Source organism: Antechinus flavipes, chromosome 4 (assembly GCF_016432865.1).
Source record: "Antechinus flavipes isolate AdamAnt ecotype Samford, QLD, Australia chromosome 4, AdamAnt_v2, whole genome shotgun sequence".
NCBI lineage: Eukaryota > Metazoa > Chordata > Mammalia > Dasyuromorphia > Dasyuridae > Antechinus > Antechinus flavipes.
In genome coordinates, this window is record NC_067401.1 from 431,222,469 (window position 1) to 431,244,061 (window position 21,593).

Below are 21,593 nucleotides of genomic sequence, written 5' to 3' on the forward strand. Positions count from 1 at the left end.
TGAGTGGAAAAAGTTTAAAAGCCTTGTAGACTTCTCAGACTGTCTTTAGATGGATCAGGTGACACATATCAATTAAGTTGCTCCAATTAAAAAATCAGAAAAACTAGTTGCTTCTTCGGAAAGATTCATAATAAACTCAGCCAAAATGGTCAACCACAGGGGTGCAACAAAGAAGAGAGAATGGGAGATGGAGTGTCTTGTTTAAAGAGTTAACTACTGGCTTCCTATTTTCAATATCTATAGCTTCAGTCTATGGAACTGTGTATTAGGAAGAATGTTAGCTTTGCTATCATTTAACTTTGATTTCTATTGGAGATTGGCTACTTAACTAGTTGTATGAGCCATATACTTTACTTTCTTTGATTCTTGGGCTTCTTATGTCTTCTATAAAATAAGAGAGTTGGACCAAATGATTTAGAAGATTCATTGCAACTTTAAATCTCATGATAGAGTGAATCAAGTGTGGTATAGAAGGGGTTTGTTTCATGATGGTACAGCGGCAAGAGCAATGGATTTGGAGCCTGAGGGTAATGGTTAAAACACCATATTTGTTATCTGCTTTGGCCTTTGGCAAGTCACTCAACCTAATTTTGCTTAGAGTCATATCCTTGGTTAACAATTCAGTTTCCTCACCAAGTTGGACTTATTATATAATAATAATTATTATCACAACAATAATAAGCATTTGTTTATATGGCAATATGTACCAGGTACTGTTCTAAGCATTTTATAGATATTACCTCATTTAGTTCTCACATCAACCCTAGAACTTAGGTACTGTCATCATTCCCATTTTATAGTTGAGGAAACTAAGGTCTCTTTCAAGTTTAGTGACTTTGATTTTCTAGATCTAAAATCCTATGATATTTGATGGCATTACCTCATAAAAAAGGACCAACTTTTTCTCACTGCCATGTTTTTAAGCTCAGCATTAAAAGAAAGAAATTAAAAACACAAACAAGATTTGTATTGAATGATCTTCAGAGAACTTTATCATCAAGCCCCAAAAGAAAAGGGATGGTGATTATCATCTATTGGGCCTTTAGAAGAGAGCAAATGTACAGGGAAATAAGGTAATTTACCTATGGTGACTCAGCATTTGCATTGGCACTTTACCTAAAAATTACTTTGGCAAAATTGATTCTATTGAGTGGCATTTTGACTATTCCAGTTGAGATTCTGGCAAACATTTTTTAAGGGCTCTTTATTCTTTCATTGAAGGGAAATGATTTTTAAAGACTGAGAAGACTTGACCTCAGGCTCCTTAATGGCTGCCCTAGGGTTCCCAAACTATTTCAGTGTACACTCAAATTGACACATGTACCTTACTGGAAATTTTACTTAGTTCAGCATTTGTGTGGATCAGTGCATATATTGTCAACAGTGTTTTCTTAGCAGCCTGGAGGGAGGTCTGAAGGGGCAAGAGGCAATAAAAATAATAAAAAAGGACTAACATCTATATAATGTTTTTTAAGATTTTATTTCATTGAAATAAATTATTTTCCTCACAACACCTCCTTGAGGTAGATGCTATTATGACCCCCATTTTATAGATGAGGGAATGATTAAGTCTAAAAGTCATTAAACACTTTGCTTGGGGATTTATAGCTGAGAAACACCTGAGCTGGAATTAAAATCCATATCTTCCTGAGTCTAGTTCAGCTCACTATACCTGAGACACCACACTAAAAGTATTGGCTTCACAAGGGGTTACTGTCAATTGGGAAGCAGTGTGTATTTTGAGAAAATCCTAAAGTTAGGATATCTGGTTTCAAGTCTCTATTCTCTTTATGATCATCCCACAATCTCCTTGAACTTCCATTTTCTCAGCTTGAAAAGGGAAATAATTTTATTTACTATATCGCATAGTTGTAGGAGGAAAACACTTTTCAAACTTTAAAATGCTTATTGAAATCTGACCTCTATTCCAATAAGAATATGGGTCAAGTTTGTTATCACACTTGGTTGATCCAAACAAACCAAATATACCTTCTCCTAAACTGCTGATGTTATCATGGAGGTAAGGCCAGTAGTGAAAGACTAGATAGTATGGAGTGATTTGAGTTTATGTGTTAGGGAGGTGGGGAAATGTGACAGGGGAATGCTGAGTTAAAAAAAAAAAAAGCTTAAATGGAAAGACAAAGGGCCTGCAATGCAAGCTCTGATTTTGTTATCATCTTACTCGGGAATAAAGAAGACTAAAACTCATGCCATACTTTTCTTTCTTCCCATTTCAACTCAACTTCCCAATGTTACTCTTGTATTTGATTTTTTAACAGTCAGCCTTAAGTCTGGTGTTACCATATGGCAAATGCAAGTTTCTGAGCAATGATCACAGTGCCCAACATATAGAAGATGCTCAATACATGCTTGTTATCTGAATAAAAGTAAATTATGTAAATTTAAAAATGTTTTTAAATTAAAAATTTAAATAATAGCTTGTAAATCATGTAAATCAAGGAAATTTCCAGCTGAGGTAGAAGCTCTCCTTTGTCTACTTGTGAACTTGGGCAGTTTTTTTTTTTTTTAATCTACTATGCAGACTTCTATGAAGGTCTTCATGGGAAAGACTGAACTTTTATCAGTCAGTCAACAAGCATTTAAAATCACCTACTATGAGTCGGACATTATGAATTAATGAGAAATAGTTCCTCCTCAAGAAATAGTTCCTCCTCACAAAAAGCTTACATCCTGGTGGAAGAAAAAAGAAATCTACTTTGAGCTTTCTTTCCCCCTCCACCAAAGCCTGAAAATGAAAGTCCACATGTAAGCTTTGTATAGTAGACAAAATATCTCAAAAGGCTTAATCAGTTTAAAATTTTAATAGAAAATAACAACTTAACAAGCAGAAAAATATCTTAAAATAAAGCTGTCTCCCAATTTTCTTCCACTCATTCCACTCTTTCCTTTTTTCTATCCCGGTCCAGCCCAGCTTACCTCCGATTTTGTTGTAGCCTCCTCTTCTCCCCTTTCCCAGCCCCTACCAGTCCCCCTCACCTGGGTATTCAATGTTTGTCACTATTAAGTGGATGCTGAAGTCCACTAACGTGCAGTCACAGTTCCAAGGATTTCCTTTCAAATACAGAGCCTTGAGATTGAACAGGTGTTGGATGCTATGGACATCCAGAAATTCCAAACCTGTGTTGCTCAGATCCAGGTGTCTCAGGGCGGTGTTGTTGCCAAAGGTGTATTTATTGATGTGTTTGAGGTGGGGATTGTTGGAAATATTTAGGATCACCAGATTGTTGAGCATGCTGAAACCATAAGGGGAGATCTGACTGATGTTGTTGAAACTGATGTCAAGGTAGATGAGTTTGTGGACTCCGATGAAGGTATAATCCATGATCTCCATAATTTGATTGGATTTACAGTCTAGGTAGACGAGGTCATTGAGGAGACCTAGGGATATGGCTGGCAAGTAGGTGATATTATTTTCTTTCAGGACGAGCTGCCGAGTGGTCAGTGGCATATCATGGGGATACTCCATCAGGCCCGAGCAAACCACTTCTAGTAACCTGCAGGTACATTTTGTCGGACACTGTTCATCCCCTCCAACCAGTCCCATTCCGCAGGAGAACAGCAACCACCAGGGCCAACGGCCTGCCGCAAGGGACATAATAAGGGTGATGTGGCTACCTTCGTCCCACCTTGCTGTCTGAGCAGAATGCAGGCAAATGTGACTCTGTGTGTGGGGGGGGGGGCAGGGAGGAGAGTGAGGTGAGAAGGGTAAGGGAGGGAGGCGAGTGGAGAGAGAGAGCCAGAAAAGACTATAACATTCTACCTTGGTGCAAGCAATTTTTCCATTACAGGACAAGAGCAGAAGTTGAGATGTGAGGCCTGATGCTGCACAGTGTCTGTTTAGAAGCTCTACCTACAGATTGCCTTCTGGCTCTTTGCCCACTTGGCTGCTTTAGCATTATTCACCCTTTCTCTAAGTTTGCAAGTGAAGGGGAGCCAGGGCAGAACCGCATGCCTCTGTGGTTGCCAGGTGACACCTTTGTGATGTCAGCAGCTGCAAAACCCAGCTTGGCTATGGGAAAAAGAATTCTCCCCTATGCAGCTGGGGCACCCGACCTAGGGGTGGTATCTACCTAGGTAAGCTGTGTGGGTGAAAGGCTCTGTTAGTGCTTGGGACTCTTTGGAAAAGGTGTCCGCAATGGGGATCCCTATGCTGTGCTTGTATGTGTATGTGTGAGTGTGTGTGTGTGTGTGTGTGTGTGTGTGTATGTGTGTGTGTGTAAGAGTGTATATGTTATGGTGCTCTATGTGTTGGCATCCAGAAAGAAAAAAAATTAGGCAGAACTTCAAAAGTCCACAGAGCAGGCAAGATAGCTTTTCAGAGTTAACAATGGGTGTTGGGTAGAGAAGAGGATCGGGGGGGATGAATCCTGAGTTGTATGAGCATAAGAGAGAAATCCAGTATCCTAAATGTCAAAGTGTTATATAACTAGGAGCTATTATTATTTATATTAAATAATTTTAAGTGCATGCAAATCTCTGTGTAGAGTATGGATGTTTGTAATAACTAAAATCACTTTCAATAATTAAGCAATTCTTTTTTAAACACATCTTCCTCTTCTGCATAATGACTACTTGAATGAGATGCTCTCCAAGGAGCTCCTTTTCCTAGCTCTCTTATGATTTAAGGGCAATAATCAAATGATAGAAATTTACTCCACTACAAAATATTACTTTGTGGTAACAGACTTTTAGACATGAATTAGTTCATTAGAGGTGCATAAAACAACCGCAACAGCACATTGTGGAATAGGAAGGCAAGGTATTTTTAATCTTCTTTTTAACAATCAGGGAAACTGATGATCAGAAAGGTTCAGGGATATGCTCAGCATTACACAAATCTGTGATCTCTCCACCACACTGCCACAAACACAGTTAGCTTTAGAAAAACCCCTTTTCCAAGTGAATAAACTGGAAAATGATTGATGTAAATGTGCACTTTATAAGGAATCTCTCTCTTACTAAAGAATTCTTTCAGAAGTACTTTAAAAACTGATCTTTTTAAAACACTGAAGACGAGGTGGCTTAATGGATAGAGTGTGGACTTGGAGCCAAAAAGCCTCAGTGCAGATCTGTCTTTAATCATTTACCACTGTGTGACCCTAAACATATTCTTTGAGCCTTGGTTTCTTCATCTGTAAAATGGGGACAATAATAGCACCTCCCTCCCAGGGTTACTATTGTAAGGGTAAAATGAAATAATATTTGTAAAGCACTTAGCAAACTTTAAAGAGCCATACAAATTCTAGTTGATCATCATCATCTTCATCATCATCATTATCATCATCATCATCATCGATTGTGACCTATTGATCTAGAAGTGAATAAAAGAGGAAAGGTTTGCCATCTGAAGGGGAGAAGGGCAGTGGAAGTAGAAACTAAAGATATGAGAGCTCCATTCCCTCTGATATGAACATAAAAAACCAGGGGGAAAGAAGATGTGGTTTATAAAAGTTCATCTTTTGAACTACTTGTCAGAAACATTTATAACAAGAGTAAAAGTGTGAATAAGAAATATACATACCTTGGTAAGAAAGACCACTCTGATGCCTGGATTATCTTAGTGAGACAAGAGCAAGGACAGGGGGATATTGTTAGTCAGCTACTTTCATCCATGAAATATTTATTTATTTTTACTAAGCACTCACTGGGTTCTTGATGCTGAATTAGGTGAGATATGAGAGGCTCAGGGGAGTTCTGTCACATTGAAAGAGACCTTATTGAAGCAGATAGCCCAGATGCTTAAAATAATGGCTCCAATGAAAGGTGTGCACGTATTATTCCTATGCCCAATGTTTTTTTTTTTTTTTTTCATCATGCCCACAGCTTAACTATTCTAAAGTCACTTTAGACAGTAGTCATCCTGATTCGAAGAGGTAATATATTGTAGTGCACAGAGCTTTCAACTTGGAATCCCAAGTTAAAATCCTGGCTTTGCTATTTATAAGCTGTGTGATTTGAAGTGAGACTTTCATCCTCCCTGTGCCTCAGTTTTCTCATCAATAAAATGAAGTTACGGAACTGGATGACATTTAAGATCCCTTCCTGCTTTAAATCTATGATCCTTGAATAAACAAACAAAAAGACTCAATATTTCTCATTTTAGAGGGTTTCACAATTGGCTTTCCATATAATAATCCAGGATGGGGGGCAGGACAGTAGGTCAAATATTTCCCTTATGGATGTGGGAAAACTGGTGGAGTTGTGAACTGATCCAACCATTGTGGAGAGCAATTTGGAACTATGTGCAAAGGGCTATCAAACTGTTCATACCCTTTGATCTAGCAGTGTCTTTACTGGGTCTGTATCCCAAAGAGATCTTAAAAAAGTAAAAAGGACCCATATGTGCAAAAAATGTTTGTAGGAGTTCTTTTTGTAGTGGCAAGGAGCAAGAAACTGAGTGGATGCCCATTGATTAGGGAATAAAGGTTAAATACGTTGTGGTATATGAATGTTATGGAATATTATTGTTCTATAAAAAATGATTCACAGGATTTCAGAGAGGTCTGGAGAGACTTATGTGAACTAATGCTAAGTGAAGTGAATAGATCCAAGAGAACATTGTACATAGCAACAACAAAATCATGCAGTGATCAATTCTGATGGATGTGGCTCTTTTCCACAGTGAGGTGATTCAGACCAATTCCAATGGTCTTGTGATAGAGAGAGCCATCTGCACCCAGAGAGAGGACTGTGGGCCCTGAATGATAATATTTTCACCTTTTTATTGTTATTTGCTTGCATTTTATTTTCTTTCTCATTTTTTTTCCTTTTTGATCTGATTTTTCTTTTGCATCATGATAATTATGGAAATATATATATATAAGAATTGCACATGTTTAACACATGGGATTACTTGTAGTATAGGGGAAGGGGAGGGAAAAGAAAGGGAAAAATCTTTGCAAAGGTGAATGTTGAAAATTTTTGAAATTTGAAGCTTTGAAAATAAAAAGCAGGTAATATTAACATTAACTTCATTTTCCTACCCTCCCTTCCCTCCCTTCCTCCCTTCCTTCCTTCCTTCCTTCCTTCCTTCCTTCCTTCCTTCCTTCCTTCCTTCCTTCCTTCCTTCCCTCCCTTCCCTCCCTTCCCTCCCTTCCTTCCCTTCCTTCCTTTTTACTTAGGGAAGAATATAGTTTAACCTTTAGTTATGCAGGAATCTCCTTGCCTCCTTTTCCTCCCTTCCCTCCCTTCCCTCCCTTCCCTCCCTTTCCTCCCTTCCTTCCCTTCCCTCCCTTCCCTCCCTTCCCTTCTTTTCCTTCCTTCCTTCCTTCCTTCCCTTCCCTCCCTTCCCTCTCTTCCCTCCCTTCCCTCCCTTCCTTCCCTTCCTTCCTTTTTACTTAGGGAAGAATATAGTTTAACCTTTATTTATGCGGGAATCTCCTTGCCAAGTGGTCAGGTTTGGATTGAATCCTAACTAGACTTATTTCCAGTAGACATTACCTCCCTAAAATGCTATTATTGGCTTAAGCCTGTAACTTCACTGGCATAGGGAACTCCCCGTAGAAAACTCTTTTGGCCAGTGCAGATCAGCACCTGTTCGGCAGCTGAGACTCCCATAGAGCTGTCTGGGGGCATTAAGAGGTCAAGTGACTTCACTAGCATCATATGGTTAATTAGGTGGGACTCGAACCCATGGCCTTCATGACTCCAAGGTCAGATTTTTATGCATCATGCCAACTGCCTCTGTAATCATAAAAGTGCTACTGCTGCTTGTTAATGATGCTTAGCAAAGCTTATAAAACTCAATATGGGAACTCTTTATAGGAGAAAATTAATTTTCAAAATGATAACTCTCTCCAGTGGTTGCAGAGCCTGTTGATTGGAGGGGTCTGTTTAATCAGTAATTGCAGTGAATAAAGTTCTGGGCCTTGGTTCAGGAAGACCTAGGTTCAAATCAAACTTCAGATACTTATTATATGTATGCTCCTGGGCAAGTAATTTAATCTCTGTTTTGTTTTCCCTATCTGTAAAAATGAGGATACAGTAGTACCCATCTCTCAGGGATCATATAAGATAAAATGAGATAATGCTTGTAAAGCACTTTTAAAATTTAAAGTGTTTATATAAATATTGTCTGTCATTAACCAATGTGGAGTTGATTAGATGATGCTCATAATCACACAATAGAGGGCATTGATTTTATAGTTGGAATATCTGGGATTGAATACCAGTTAACTGTCTCTTGGCTGCCTGTGTGACCTTTGAAAAGAGTCTTAACCAATCAGGATCTCAGTTTTCTCACTTGTAAGATGAAGGGACTGGCAGCATGATACAGTGAAAATATTGTTGGTTCGAGAGTGCTTGAGGTCTCTTCAGATGGTGACCCAATCCCCGAATCTCCAAGTTGCTTCTCTTCCTCTTTTTGGAAAAACATTCCAAGTTACTATGCCCAGAGGCTTTCAAACTGTGCATATCCTTTGATCCAGCAGTCTCTACTGAATCTGTATCCCAAAGAAATCATACAGCAGGGAAAAGGACCCACGTGTGCAAAAATGTTTGTAGCAGCCTTTTTGGTAGTGGCAAGGGACTGGAAACTGAGTGGCTGACCATGAGTTGAGGAATGGCTGGATAAGTTATATAAATGTTATGGAGTATTATTGTTTTATATGAAATAATCAGCAGGATGGTTTCAGAAAGTCCTGGAGGGATTTAATTTTCTTGTTTATTGGACATTAGTCATAGAGATCTTTGGAAGAGATATTTTGGGGATAAAAACTCTTTAGTGGTATTTCTAAAAACACATCATTTAGTCCTTTTGAGGTCAAACTTCTAAGGTTGGGTGGGTTCTTCTTCTTCTTCTTCTTCTTCTCTCTCTCTCTCTCTCTCTCTCTCTCTTTCTCTCTCTCTCTCTATTAAGTTTTGATTGAAGCTGAGAGTGTTTAATCAAAGCTCCTGTTGTTTTAGCCCACCTCTGAACCTTTCACAGGGACCATCCTTAACCCTCTATAGTGAGGATATCAAGTGACTGGGCACATGAGGGTGTAATCAGAAGCTGGATCACATTAGGACAAACTCATTGGCTTTTCATGGCCTTGGATAGGGATCTATTTTTAGCCCTTTCTATCAGCAGCACGGCCGTTCCAGATTAATACTCTTTTTTCAGGTGCCAGAGTGTCTCCCTTCATTTCCCCCAGGGACTCAAAAGGCATCATCATTGTTCAGTTGAAAGGGAATGAAAAGATTTGTGTTAGGGTCCCATGACTTGAGTGTCAGAGGACCTTGACCCTCAACCCAATGGCCGCTAAGAGAATAAAGAAGGGCTCAGATGATCTATCTAGTCAAGGACATAGTTATTATGCTTCCTGTGATATAGATTTATCACCTCCAATCCTTCTTCATGCCCAAGACTTCAGCCACTCTGCAGTATGACACCAATAGATGATATTTCTCTGGGACAGTTACATGCCTGAAGAGAACTTGTTAAAGGTTTACAGGTGGGCCAATATAACAGTAGCTTTGATTAAGCACTCTCAGCTTAAATTAAAACTTAATTTAAAAAGAGAACCCAATCTCAGAAGTTTGACCTTCTGAGTAGGCCTAAATGGTGTGATTTGAAAAGAATCTCTAAAGACGATGAGAGACAGAATGAGAGAGGAGAGGAGAGGAAAGAGAGGAGGGGAGGAGAAGGGAAAGGGGAGGGGAGGGGAAGGGAGGGGAAAGGAAATCTCCAAAGGTTCAGAGGTGGGCTAAAACAACAGGAACTTTGATTAAGCACTCTCAGCTTCAATCAAATCTTTCTTTATTCGTAAAATATGTTCTCCATAGGTTTCCATGACTGATGACCCAAATACCATTTTGGGGGGTTAAGTACTAACCCCTGTTAAAATATAAAATTTTTGAGATGGAAACATATTATATTGCTATGAGTCATTAACATATCAGTATGAATTAGATTACAAGGAGATACTGAAACTTATGGGGATAGAAACTAGACCCCTAAAACAATTCCATTTTGCTTTGAGGAGGTCTCCTCTTGATCTCTATTTTCCCCTTGCCCATACTCCACCTCCCACCATAAGCCCTGCAATAGCTATCAGATAGGCCAGTGTGTAAAATCAGCCAAGAAATTTTGCTTCTGTTTGCTTTTATTTTCAGATGCAGATAACCCTGGCATAGGAAGAGAATCTGGTGCCCTCATCAGCACCATCAGTAGCAGCTGCTTCCTTTTCCCCTGTGCCTCCCAGGCTTATGCCAGTTCATCTGTCTCACCCTTCTTATCTGTTGTAACAACTAGGGCTGACTTTTCAATTTGCCATTGAGGTGACCTTGGCCTGAGACTCAGTTTCCTAATCTGTAAAATGGAGATCACACTTCCCTTACCTTCCTTATATATTTGTTTGGAGAATAAATGAAACCATTTATGTAAGATATTTTATCACATAAATGAAAACTATTACTATTGTTGTTGTTGCTATCTGGAAGTGGGGGTGAACCATACAGAAGTGAAATCAGCCAATGAGAGAAAAGAGATTAATTTAGGAAGAAAGAATAGGATCCAATTTTAAGACTCCAAAACACACATACTACCATAGAATATGACTTATGTAGACTTTTATTAAGGATCACAGAGTTATGGGTCCTTTCAACATGGTGAAGGAAGCATGTTAGTGGCAGGTATGTAAAATATAGCTACAATAAATATGTGGGAGTAATGAGGAGAAGGGAAGGGGAAGCAATAAGCATTTATATAGTACCCACCATGTGCCAGATACAGAATCTGTGTTAAGTGCTTTTTCAAACAAATCAACAAATATTACCCCATTTGATCTTCATAAGAAGTCTCTGAAGTAGGTACTATTATCATCCTCATCTTATCCTTGAGGCAGCCAGAGATTAAGTCTCTTGCCCATATTCCTGCAGTTAGTAAATGTCTTAGGTCACATTTGAATTCAGATCTTCCTGACTCCAGGTCCAGTCCTTTATCCAGTGCACCATTAACTGCCTTTGGAAACCTTGATCTATTTACCAGGAAAAAACATAATGCAAAAAAATCTCTTTATGTTGTTCAGTAAATCACTCTTACCTTGTGAAATGGTTAAATTGGCTAAAAAGATGAAATTTGCCTTTGACTGTCTCCTGTTTCCCTTTATTACAGATCTCATTAGCTTTTCCCACTATTCTATGCTTCTAACCACACCACCTGAGTCAAAACTTCCTCCCCAATGTGCTTCAGGACCCAAAATTATCTGGATCTTACCTGCCAGTTCAAATGAGATAATGTTTATTAAGTGCTTAGCACAATGAGTGATACAATGTAGGCACTAAATAAATGTTTATTCTCCCTTCTTCTTTTCCCCTATCAAACAAACCAAATTTCCTTACCCTCACTGCAGCAGCAGATCCCATTTGGGTATTACGAGAAAATTGGAGAAAAAACAAATTCATACTAATAATCGAAAATGACTGGTAACATAACCAGAGATATTTTCATTTTTAAAAAGAAGTTTCCATTTTGTGACAGTTCTCTGGCATAAAAGAGTCCCTCTTGGAAGAATATGGGGCTTTCTACAATTGGATTCACAAATAACATGTTCCCCTCCCCCAGCATAGGTATGGCTATCAATAGAGTAAGTCCTTGATTGCCTGTTCATGTCTAACAAGAGGTGTGGAGGCCAGCCACAGAGATTGCAATGCAAAGTTTTATTGCAATCAGTGGGGAAGAGAGGGGAAAGGATAGGAAGAAGAGAACATGATTTTACAACTCTGATACACCTATACTAACACAGGATATGGCTTATGTAGGGGTAGTGCTATGTTGAGGAGCACAGAATTATGGGTACACAGGAAGGGTATGTTCCAATGTGCCCTTCTGAGAGTGGGGTTCTTATATTCTTTTTGGAATGCTCTTCCCACCCGGAGCTAGTCAATTAGAATATCAGGGGTCAAGGCAAAATATTATTTTGGAGGTTATTAGGTAGAAAAACCTGCTGGTCATAGACAAGATATTATTGGGGCACACAGTTGTACTAATCTTTGAAACATATTTGTCAATATTTTCCATGAGGATGTTCTGGAAGCTTATAGCCTTAAGGGGAGAATGTCATGGTGGTTTCTAGGCCTCTGGGCCTAATATTACAACAGACACTTATTTACCCAAGGGTAATCTTAATTGATATATGTAATCTTATCACTGGGGGGGAACATATTTTTGAAGAGTAATCTGTTTGATATATCCTGATAGACAAGACTAAGAGAAGGACAAAATTAGGAGAACTAAGGATTTTTCCAAGGCCAAATGATACTATGGGTGTAAGATGGTATAGGTTCAGGTCTAAAGAAGAGCTTTGACAAACCATAATTCTTGTGGGGTCTAAACCATGAAGTTTTTTAAAATCAAGTTTCGGACTCTGGATATCCTTCAGTTACAACCATATTTGGAAACAATGATGCTATGTTTTGCCCTGTACCAATTTTATATGGATATTAGTTTAAAATCAACATGGAGGTCAACCTTGAAGGAGAAAAGAAACCACAAAAGGGCAATATGTAGCCTGTGTAATATGGAAATGGGAAGAGGAGAACATCCCACCATCTTTGATTTGGAAACTTGGGAAGAAGTTTAAATGGTAATCCTATGTATATAAATAAACTTTGTGTTTTCCTTAAGAACCAGCTGGTTGAAGGCTGGTTCTCTTCTGTTCCCATTTTTATTATCTCCTTGCATTATGTACAGCCATATGGAGCACCCTAAGGTAAAAGACCTCAGAGAATCATTCCAATTTTTCTAATCTAGAGAAAAATGGTCCTATCATTAGACATTCATGTTATATGCTTTCATGGAATTCAATACTCTGCAAAACAAAAGGACTTGAAATTATTATAGATGTTCATATTTTTCATATTTTGAGCAAATCTATCACTTCTACAAATCACTTCTTATGATCATGCCTAATACATAGAGCGTTTCACAGCTATGTTCTGGTTGCTAGATCCTATTTGGGTTCACTATCTATTCCAAAATACTATTGAGCTTCCATTTTCCCACTTGGATATCTCATCATCTTCCATTCACAATTAATTATATGGCAACAGAGTAATTCAAAAGAGCATGTAAAACATATTTCCATATTAGTTATGTTGTAGAAAAATTCAAACCAAGAAAAAGAAAAAATAAAGAACAAAAGAAAAAAGGAAGAAAGAAAAGAAAGGAAGAAAGAAAGGAAGGAAAGAAGGAAGGAAGAAAGAGAAAGGAAGACACAAACAAAAATTGTATCCTTTGGTATTCATTCAGAGTCCATAGTTCTTTCTCTGGAGATGGATACCATTTTTAAAAATTTATTTTTTAAAATAAAACTATTTTCAAAACATATGCATAGACAATTCTTCAACATTAACCCTTGCAAAACCTTGTGTTCCAATTTTCCCCCTTCCCTCGACCTGTTCCCTAGATTACAAATAGTCCAATATATGTTAAACATGGTAGAAATATATGTTTAAACCAAATATATGCATACAAATTTATACAATTATCTTGCTGCACAAGAAAAATCAAATCAAACTGAAAAAAATGAAAAAGAAAATGCAAGCAAATAGCAACAAAAAGAGTGAAAATGCTGTGCTGTGTACCACACAGTTCCCACAGTCCTCTCTCTGGGTATAGATGGCTCTCTTCATCACAAGATCATTGAAAGTTATTTGAATCATCTCATTGTGGAAGAGAGCCACGCGATGGATAGCATTTTTCATCATGAGTCTTTTGGAATTGTCTTGTCATTGTATTGCTGAATATAGATAAGTCATTAACAATTCATTATACAATATTGTGAATATTCACAGTAAATACTGTGAATATTATTCTTCTGGTTTTGCTCACTTCATTCTGCATCAGTTAATGTAAATCTTCCCAATTTTTCAGAAATTCTTCTGCTTGTCATTTCTTAGAGCACAATAATATTTCATTACAATCATATATCACAACTTGTTCAGCCATCCCACAATTGATGGGTATCCCCTCAATTTCCAATTCTTTGACACTAGAAAAGGAGCTGCTATAATATTTTTCTTTTCTTCTTTTAGGATCTTTTTGGAATACAGACCTAATAGTGATATTGCTATATCAAAAGACACATCCTTTGGATATAATTCCAAATTTCTCTCTAGAATAATTGAATAAGTTCAAAGTTTTACATTAACGTTCCAATTTTTCCCACTTCGCCAAACATTTATCATTTTCCTTTTCTGACATATTAGCCAATCTAATAGGTGTGAGGTGACACCTCAGAGTTGTTTTAATTTGCATTTCTCTAATCAACAGTGATTTATATTTTAGAGAATTTTTATATGACCACAGATAGCTTTGATTTTTTCATCTTAAAACTACTTGTTCATATCATTTGACCATTTATAAATTGTAACTGTCTCATTTCCCAGAGAAAACTTATCTCCAGAGAGATAAGGAGTATATGAGTTTGGGAGTAATGGATCTAAAAAAGAAGGGTTTGTCATACTGAGTAGGATCAAAGAGCAAATGAATAGGATATGATGGGATTTTGACTAAGAATTTGCTTTTCACAAAGAAGTGTCCTAAGACAGTAACATGGTGATCATTTTGATGGTCATAGCTTACTAGCATATTTTCTTCCTCCTCCTATTTTTCTCATGTAGCCAATTATAGCTCAGCTAGAGGTAACACATTATGGACTCTGATATACCCAGAAAGACATCTAAGGAAAGACTGAAATTATGTCCAACTCTCCTCCCTAGGTCATCAATCAGAACTAGATATATATTCTCTTTAGCCACTCATGGACACATAAAGCTCAGTAAAACTTTTCATAGAATTCCAGAATCTTAAAGTTAGAAGAGATCTCAGATACCATCTGTTCCAAGCTGTACAAGAACAAGGATACCTTCTACAATATTGCCAATACACAGTTGTCCAATCTTCAAGTGAGGATCTCCAGTTCTGGCAAGTCTCTTTTTTTCCAGCCATGTATCCTATTTTATATTTGGATACCTCTACCCATTAGGAAGTTTTTCTTAAGTCAAAATAAGTCTTTTTCCAATTTTCAATTTCAATTTCTGCCTTCTGAGAACTCTTCCTTTTCCAAAATGACATTCTTTTAAATACTTTTTATGTCCTTATCTAAGTAGATACTTAACCAGGTGAAATCTAATTTCTTTCATCTGTTCGTCTTATGATATGTTCTCCAGTACTCTTATTATCCTTTTCTGGCATCTTTCTTTAGATTTTTTCCAGCTTATAACATTTTAAAAAGTGGTGTGTAAAATGAACATTGTAATCTGGGTTTTGGTTAGTTCTAGTAGAGTGGGTTTGTCATTTTCCTTGTATTGTATACAATGTGTCTCAAGCATCGTAAGATGATATGTTCATTAAAATCCTTCTTGGGTGCTTTTATTATAGCATGAAGGTAACCCTGGCTCTTCAAAATCTATGCCAGTAGAGCTCCTACAAAGCTGAAAAAGTTTGGAGGGAAGGACTGGTCATTGCAGGACCAGAATTACAATTAAGTACTATCTAAGTTCAGGGAAGCTGTAGGATGATGATGATGATGATGTTGATGATGATGATGATTTTTACTTTACACATCTAATAAAGTTAAAGAAAAATTACAATCTGTTCTAGGAGAGGGACTGTGCATACTTATGAAATTACAGATCATTCAAATTAGATCAGATTAGATTTTGAAGGGAGCAAAGATGACTACTGATTCTGTGGTCCTTTGAAAGCTGTTGGAAAATTTCCCCCCCAAAACTGCTCTCTACTCCTGTGTGCTTCATATAGCTCTGTCTTCTTCATCCTAAACTTGTGCTGTTGAGTTTTTGAGCCCAAGGATTGAACTTTATATTTATCTCTTTAAAATCCAATTTTGTAAGCTTTGCACAACTATTTTAGGCTGATAAAAAAGCTTTTTGATCCCAATTCTATTCTCTAACATGTTTGCTCTCTCTTAGTTTTATGACACCTCTAGATTGAAAAGTAAGACCCTTATGTCTTCATCCAAGTTATTGATAGAAATGTCAGAAACACTTAAAGCTCAAAATGAGTTGAGGCTGATGGTGAATCCTAAAGGCAACAAAAATGGCTTTTAGAACTATATTTAGGACAAGAGGAAAACTAAAGAAGAGATCTTACTGCTGCTCAGGGAATTTCAAGTGTTTGAGTGAATTGCCCAGCCTCAAAATATAACAGCCATCTTTAACTCTTTATCCTCTCAGATCCTATCATGTTCAGTCAGTTACCAAGTCCTTTCACTTTTACCTCCACAATAATTCTTGTACAATTTTCTTTATTCTACAATTGACATCACCGTACATCATCAACTGGCCTGCTCCTCTTACCTGAATTATTGTACTAGCCTACCTCTCTGCCTTCAGTCTCTTTCTTCTTCAGTTTTTCATATTCCTGGCACAAGATCATAAAGCACCTTTTTGAATATAATATGTTTTAAGGTTTATAAAGATTGATACATGCATTGTTTCATTTGATACATTTAGGTACTACACTTATTATTTTAATAATTGTATTTTATTTATTCTATATTGTCATGTAAATATATAATTTATTTTAATATTATTTTATATTATGTAAATATTATATAAACAATAACAATATTATTTTCTAATAATTATTTTTTTTTTGAGAAAACCCAGGAAAAAGAGTTTTAGAGAGAATAAGTGCTTTTCTCACGGCCACATTGTTAGCAATCATTGGAAGCAGCATTAAAATTCACATTTCTTTCACCTCTAAAGCTAGTGGTTTTTACATTTAATATACAAAATTCCTCAGTAGCTAGAGAAATGTTCAAAATTGTTCAATAAAAGATAAAAATTAGGGGCAGCTAGGTGGTACAGTGATAGAGCATTAGCCCTGAAGCCAGGATGGACCTGAGTTCAAATCTGGTGTCAGACACTTAACACTTCCTAGCTGTGTGATCCTGGGCAAGTCACATAATCCCAATTAGCTCAGCAAAAAACAAAAAACAAAAACAAAAAACACTCCCCCCCCAAAAAAAAAACTTTCAGTGGCTGCCTAGTAAAAATAGAAAACTTTTCCTAGTAATATAGGACCTCTGAAATCTGGTTGGGTTCTTTCTAATCTAATTTCATGTCTTTCTAACTAATTCATATACCATTCCCTTTCATCCTCTGTACTGTTCAATCAAACTGGACTCCTTTTTATTTCCTGGTCTTAATCTTTCCATTTCCCATATTGGTGCCTTTTAAATATACTCTCCTCTATGCCTCAATATCTATCTGTTATTGTCCTTCTTTGATGGTCAAGCAATAGATAAGGCAATCTTTATTTAGCTTTCTCCAGTTACTGTTTCTTAGATAGCAAAGTTATCCCATGTATGCGGTTTTGTTTTGTTTTCCCCCTTCAGGTCCAACTTTGTCAGCACAATGGCCAGTGGTTTGCTTTTTTCAATTAATGCACACCTCTTATTGATATCACCAAGTCAGTTCTTTTATGTCAGAGCTTGTCTTTTAAAGGACTTAAAACATTTTCCAGGTTTTATGTGAATCCCCTTAACAGTGATGTGACATACTAATGTATCATCCTTCTTTTACAGATGGGGAATTGGAAAGGAAATGTGACTTCTCAAGATTTCTCAGAGAGTCAGATATTGAGGCAGCAAATGGAAACCAGATCTATCTGATGACTGGTGTAAATACCCTTGGAATTTTCTACTATGCAACACTGATATTATTATGAAGATTCTCTATAGATTTTTCTAGCTTCCAAAATAAACTAGACAATTTGTAATTCAGTGCAATTCAACATATACTTATTGTGGTACTCTGGATACAAAGAAAGTAATGATCTTTACTTTCAAGGATGTTATGACATACGAGGGTAGAAAAGACATATGATCAAACAATTCTGATACAAAAAGTGGATTCAAAGTAGGGGTTCAGGTAAGATACTATGACAAATTTAAAAGAGAGATTATTTCCTAATGAAAGATTGAGAAAGGTTTTCAAAGAAGAGGAATGCCAATTGGATCTTGTAGGATTTGTGAAAACTTGTGGAAGTGAGCAGGTGAGGAAATACTTGATGTAGATTAAAACTCTTTTCAACAGATGGTATCACAATGACAAATCTTCACATAATCCTCAAATTTCCAATTTCCAGATGCAAAAGAAAAACAAGACCAGCTTGTTTACAAGAATAATGATAGTTTACACTCAGAAATTTTAAGACATCAGGGTATGGCAGATTGGATTGAGAGCTGGCCTTGAAATCAGGAAAACATGTTTTAAAGTCCTGCTTCAGGATGAGACCTTGGATAAATCACTTAAAATTTCAGTGCTCTAGGCAACTCTCTAAGACAATTTGTTCATAAAGAATATGCCGATCTGCATTAACAGAAGGTGTTTCCTCAACTGGGACATTTTTATTACATGGAATAAAAAATTCTGTCCCTATTTTCCAATGTAATGTAATTCTAATATAAACTTATAGACAATTTTGAGGATATCTTTGTAATGGAAACCAACTTGTGCTTAAAATTATTGAGAGCACAAGGACAATTAGAAAAAAACCATCTGAAAGAAATTGAATGAGTCTCAGTTCTCTTTTCCTTTTCCATTTTGGCTAGTTTTCTGGGAAATCTATGAGGCAGGAAGGGGATAATTCTGTAATCGGCTATAGGTAGATATGAGTAGATTCTTAGCCTAATCAGAAATAGAAGGGACAATTGAGCTTTTTGGGGCTATAAAAAGAAGGGATAGATTTGATTCTGGGGCAGCTAGCCATAGACAGATTTGTAATGTAGGAAAAAAAATCTGTAATTCTAGAAGTCTTTTAAACTTCTCTGGAAGGCTGTTTTGTACCTATGTTAGTCTCGTTATCAAAATGGGTCTTCTTTTGAATTGGCTCTTACTGTATGGAAAGCATATAATTATATTAATATTAGGAGGCTTATAAAAGGGAAAGATAAGGAGCACATGGGGCTTTATGGAAAGACAACTTACTGAGGCTTAAAGAGTTTTTAATACGCTCTGTACTGTATTCACCATGGGAGGGGGAAAGAGGAAGTGACAAAGATAAACAAAGCCCAGACTTTTTTATATTGCTGTTGTTGCTCCTGCTACTACTACCATTCTCATGATAAGTGCTATAACTGCTATACTACACCAAGAAAATACTCTGATTACAGACTAGGTTACCATTTATAAAACCTCAAGAAGACATTCAAATTGTTGTTGTCTAGTTTTTTCAATTGAGCTGGATTCCTCAAGACCTCTTTTTATTTTATTTTTGGCAAAGACACTAGAATGGTTTGCTGTTTACTTCTCCAGCTAATTTTACAGATGAGAAAACTGAGGCAAATAGAGTTGAGTGACTTTCCCTGTGTCACACAGCTAACTAAATGACTCAGGCTGGATTTTAATTCAGTTGTTCTCGACTCCAAGACCAATGTTTTAGCCTTTGCACCAGTTAGCTGCTTTGGCACTCAAATACAGTAAAGGAAATTCTCTGAGAGCCTTATAAAATATGATGGAGGTCTCTTGTCTAGACAACTAGCAGTGTTTCTAATTGGATATCTTTTCCACCAGAGCTCCCAAACACCAGCAGATGTTGAATGGTAATTCTCTCTTCTCCTTGAGTGCATATTTAGATTACTGTGGAACATACTCAGAATTTGTCTTTGGGAGTAAGAGAAGAATCTTAGACTCTTGTTTTCTTAGCTAACTGGCTCCAAACACCTCTGCTTTGAAAATCTTCAAGTGAATGCAGTCAGAGAAAAAAAGAAAAATTGTTTGAATGTCTCTGACCTAGAAGATGTGCCTCCTATGTTATCCCTACTTCTTCTTGCTTGAGCCTATTTGCCTAAAAAGAGAATCAACCATTTTTTTGGGGGGGAGGTGAGAAACAGAAGCATCATTAAAGGGAGTAGAATCAATGTCTCTGTCTAGCATCTCTCTATTGCCATAGCAACAGAATTATTAAACTAGATTTATATCATAGAGTGGTTAAGCCTGGTGATACAATTTCTTTTTTCTTTTTTTCTCACTTCTGCCATCTTATTTCAGATACTCACTGATAAAGGGGAGAAGGTATAGGGCTCACAGTCAGCAAGACATAAATACAAATCTGACCTCAGACATTTACTAGTTCTGTGATCCTGGGCAAATCACTTCACCTCTGTCTGCCTCAGTTTCTTCAACTGTAAAATGGGAAATAATAATCACATTTCACTTCACCTCTTTCTGTCTCAGTTTCCTTAACTGTAAAATGGGAAATGATAATCTCATCTACCTTGCAGGGCTGTTGTAAAAATCAAATGAGATATCTCTAAAATGCCTGTCACATAGTAGGTGCTTTATAGATGCTTATTTCCTTACTTCATACTTGGACTACAGAGATAATGTAGCTGATCTTTTCCTTCCTTCTCTTTTCTCTTCCCCTTCTGTCGTTCTACTGTCTAGTTTACTTCATTTACCACTGCTGAATTGCATCAACCCCTCAACATTCTTTACTGTGGATACCCCTCCCTTGACACATTAACATTTCCTTTGTACCTTTAGTAGACAGTATTTCAGAAATCTACTCCCTTTCTGGAAGCTAGTATCCTGGTCATATAAGCATCTCTGAATTAAGCTAAACTTGTACTCAGATGGTGGGCATAGAAAATCCTTTTCAGCTCGAGTTCTGTCAAATAAAGTACCAGTCTTGTGTTTTGCTAGCATAGACTTGAGAACCCAGGATCACCTTCAAACCACAGAGGAATTTAGTAGAGGACTGATAGATTAATTTTCCTAAAATACAACTTTGCACACATCACACTATTATTTTGTTCACTTTCTTTCCCCTTTGGACTTTCTTTCCCTACTTTTTTCCATTTGGCTAAGTAGTACCCTTCATTTATATTCATCTTGCAGGTCCTCTGGGAAGTCTTTCCTGACTGGCCCAGCTTTTTGTGATACCAGGGGTGATTATTCCTGTAGTTCAAGTCTAAATTGCTTATCTGACATAACAGTCTGTGCTATTTTAAAATAATGTTTTCAAAATCTAGAGACTTCATAAAAGACATTAAAACCACATGGGGCCAGGATGAGCTACATACATGTATTCTGGATCATGTCTGTTACTGGAGTGGTCCTAAAGATACTTTCACTAAGCACTGCAGAAGATGAGCTTAGACCTCAATACTTTTATTCAATCACTAAAAAAAAGCTGTCATTTAACCCACTTGAATAATAGTCTTGCAGATCATTAAATATAAAGAATAAAAGAAGGATTGTGACTTGTCCTTGGACTGTTTCTATCGGAGCGCCATCACAAAAGTTGAGAAGAATGAGATGATGATGATGATGATGATTGATGATAATAATAATTATTATAATAGCTAGCTTTTATATAGCACTTCAAGATTTGAAAGGTACTTTAATACATTATTCACTTCAATCTTCCTGTCATGCTTCCTGCCACTGGTATCACTTCTGCTATTCTGCCTTCCATATTGGAACTCCAGCTTTTTCTGGTGCTCTTCTGATTGGTGGAAGCTCAAATTATCTAACTGGGACCAGCCACCTGATCGTGCCATTTTCTGTTATGTCTTTGTTTCTACTATCCTTCCCGAATCTCCCTCTCCCTCATCCTT

At 37.0% G+C, this 21,593-nt stretch overlaps 1 protein-coding gene across 1 annotated transcript in view; it reads right to left on the reverse strand.

The window, feature by feature from the left end:
• Positions 1–3,982, reverse strand: part of LRRC52 (leucine rich repeat containing 52) — a 49,832-nt gene extending 45,850 nt beyond the window's left edge. The window contains exon 1 of the mRNA XM_051999105.1: positions 2,998–3,982. Coding sequence (XP_051855065.1) covers positions 2,998–3,616 — 619 coding nt within the window. The 5' untranslated portion in view covers positions 3,617–3,982. The remainder of the gene's footprint in view (positions 1–2,997) is intronic.
• Between the last annotated feature and the right edge of the window lie 17,611 nt (positions 3,983–21,593).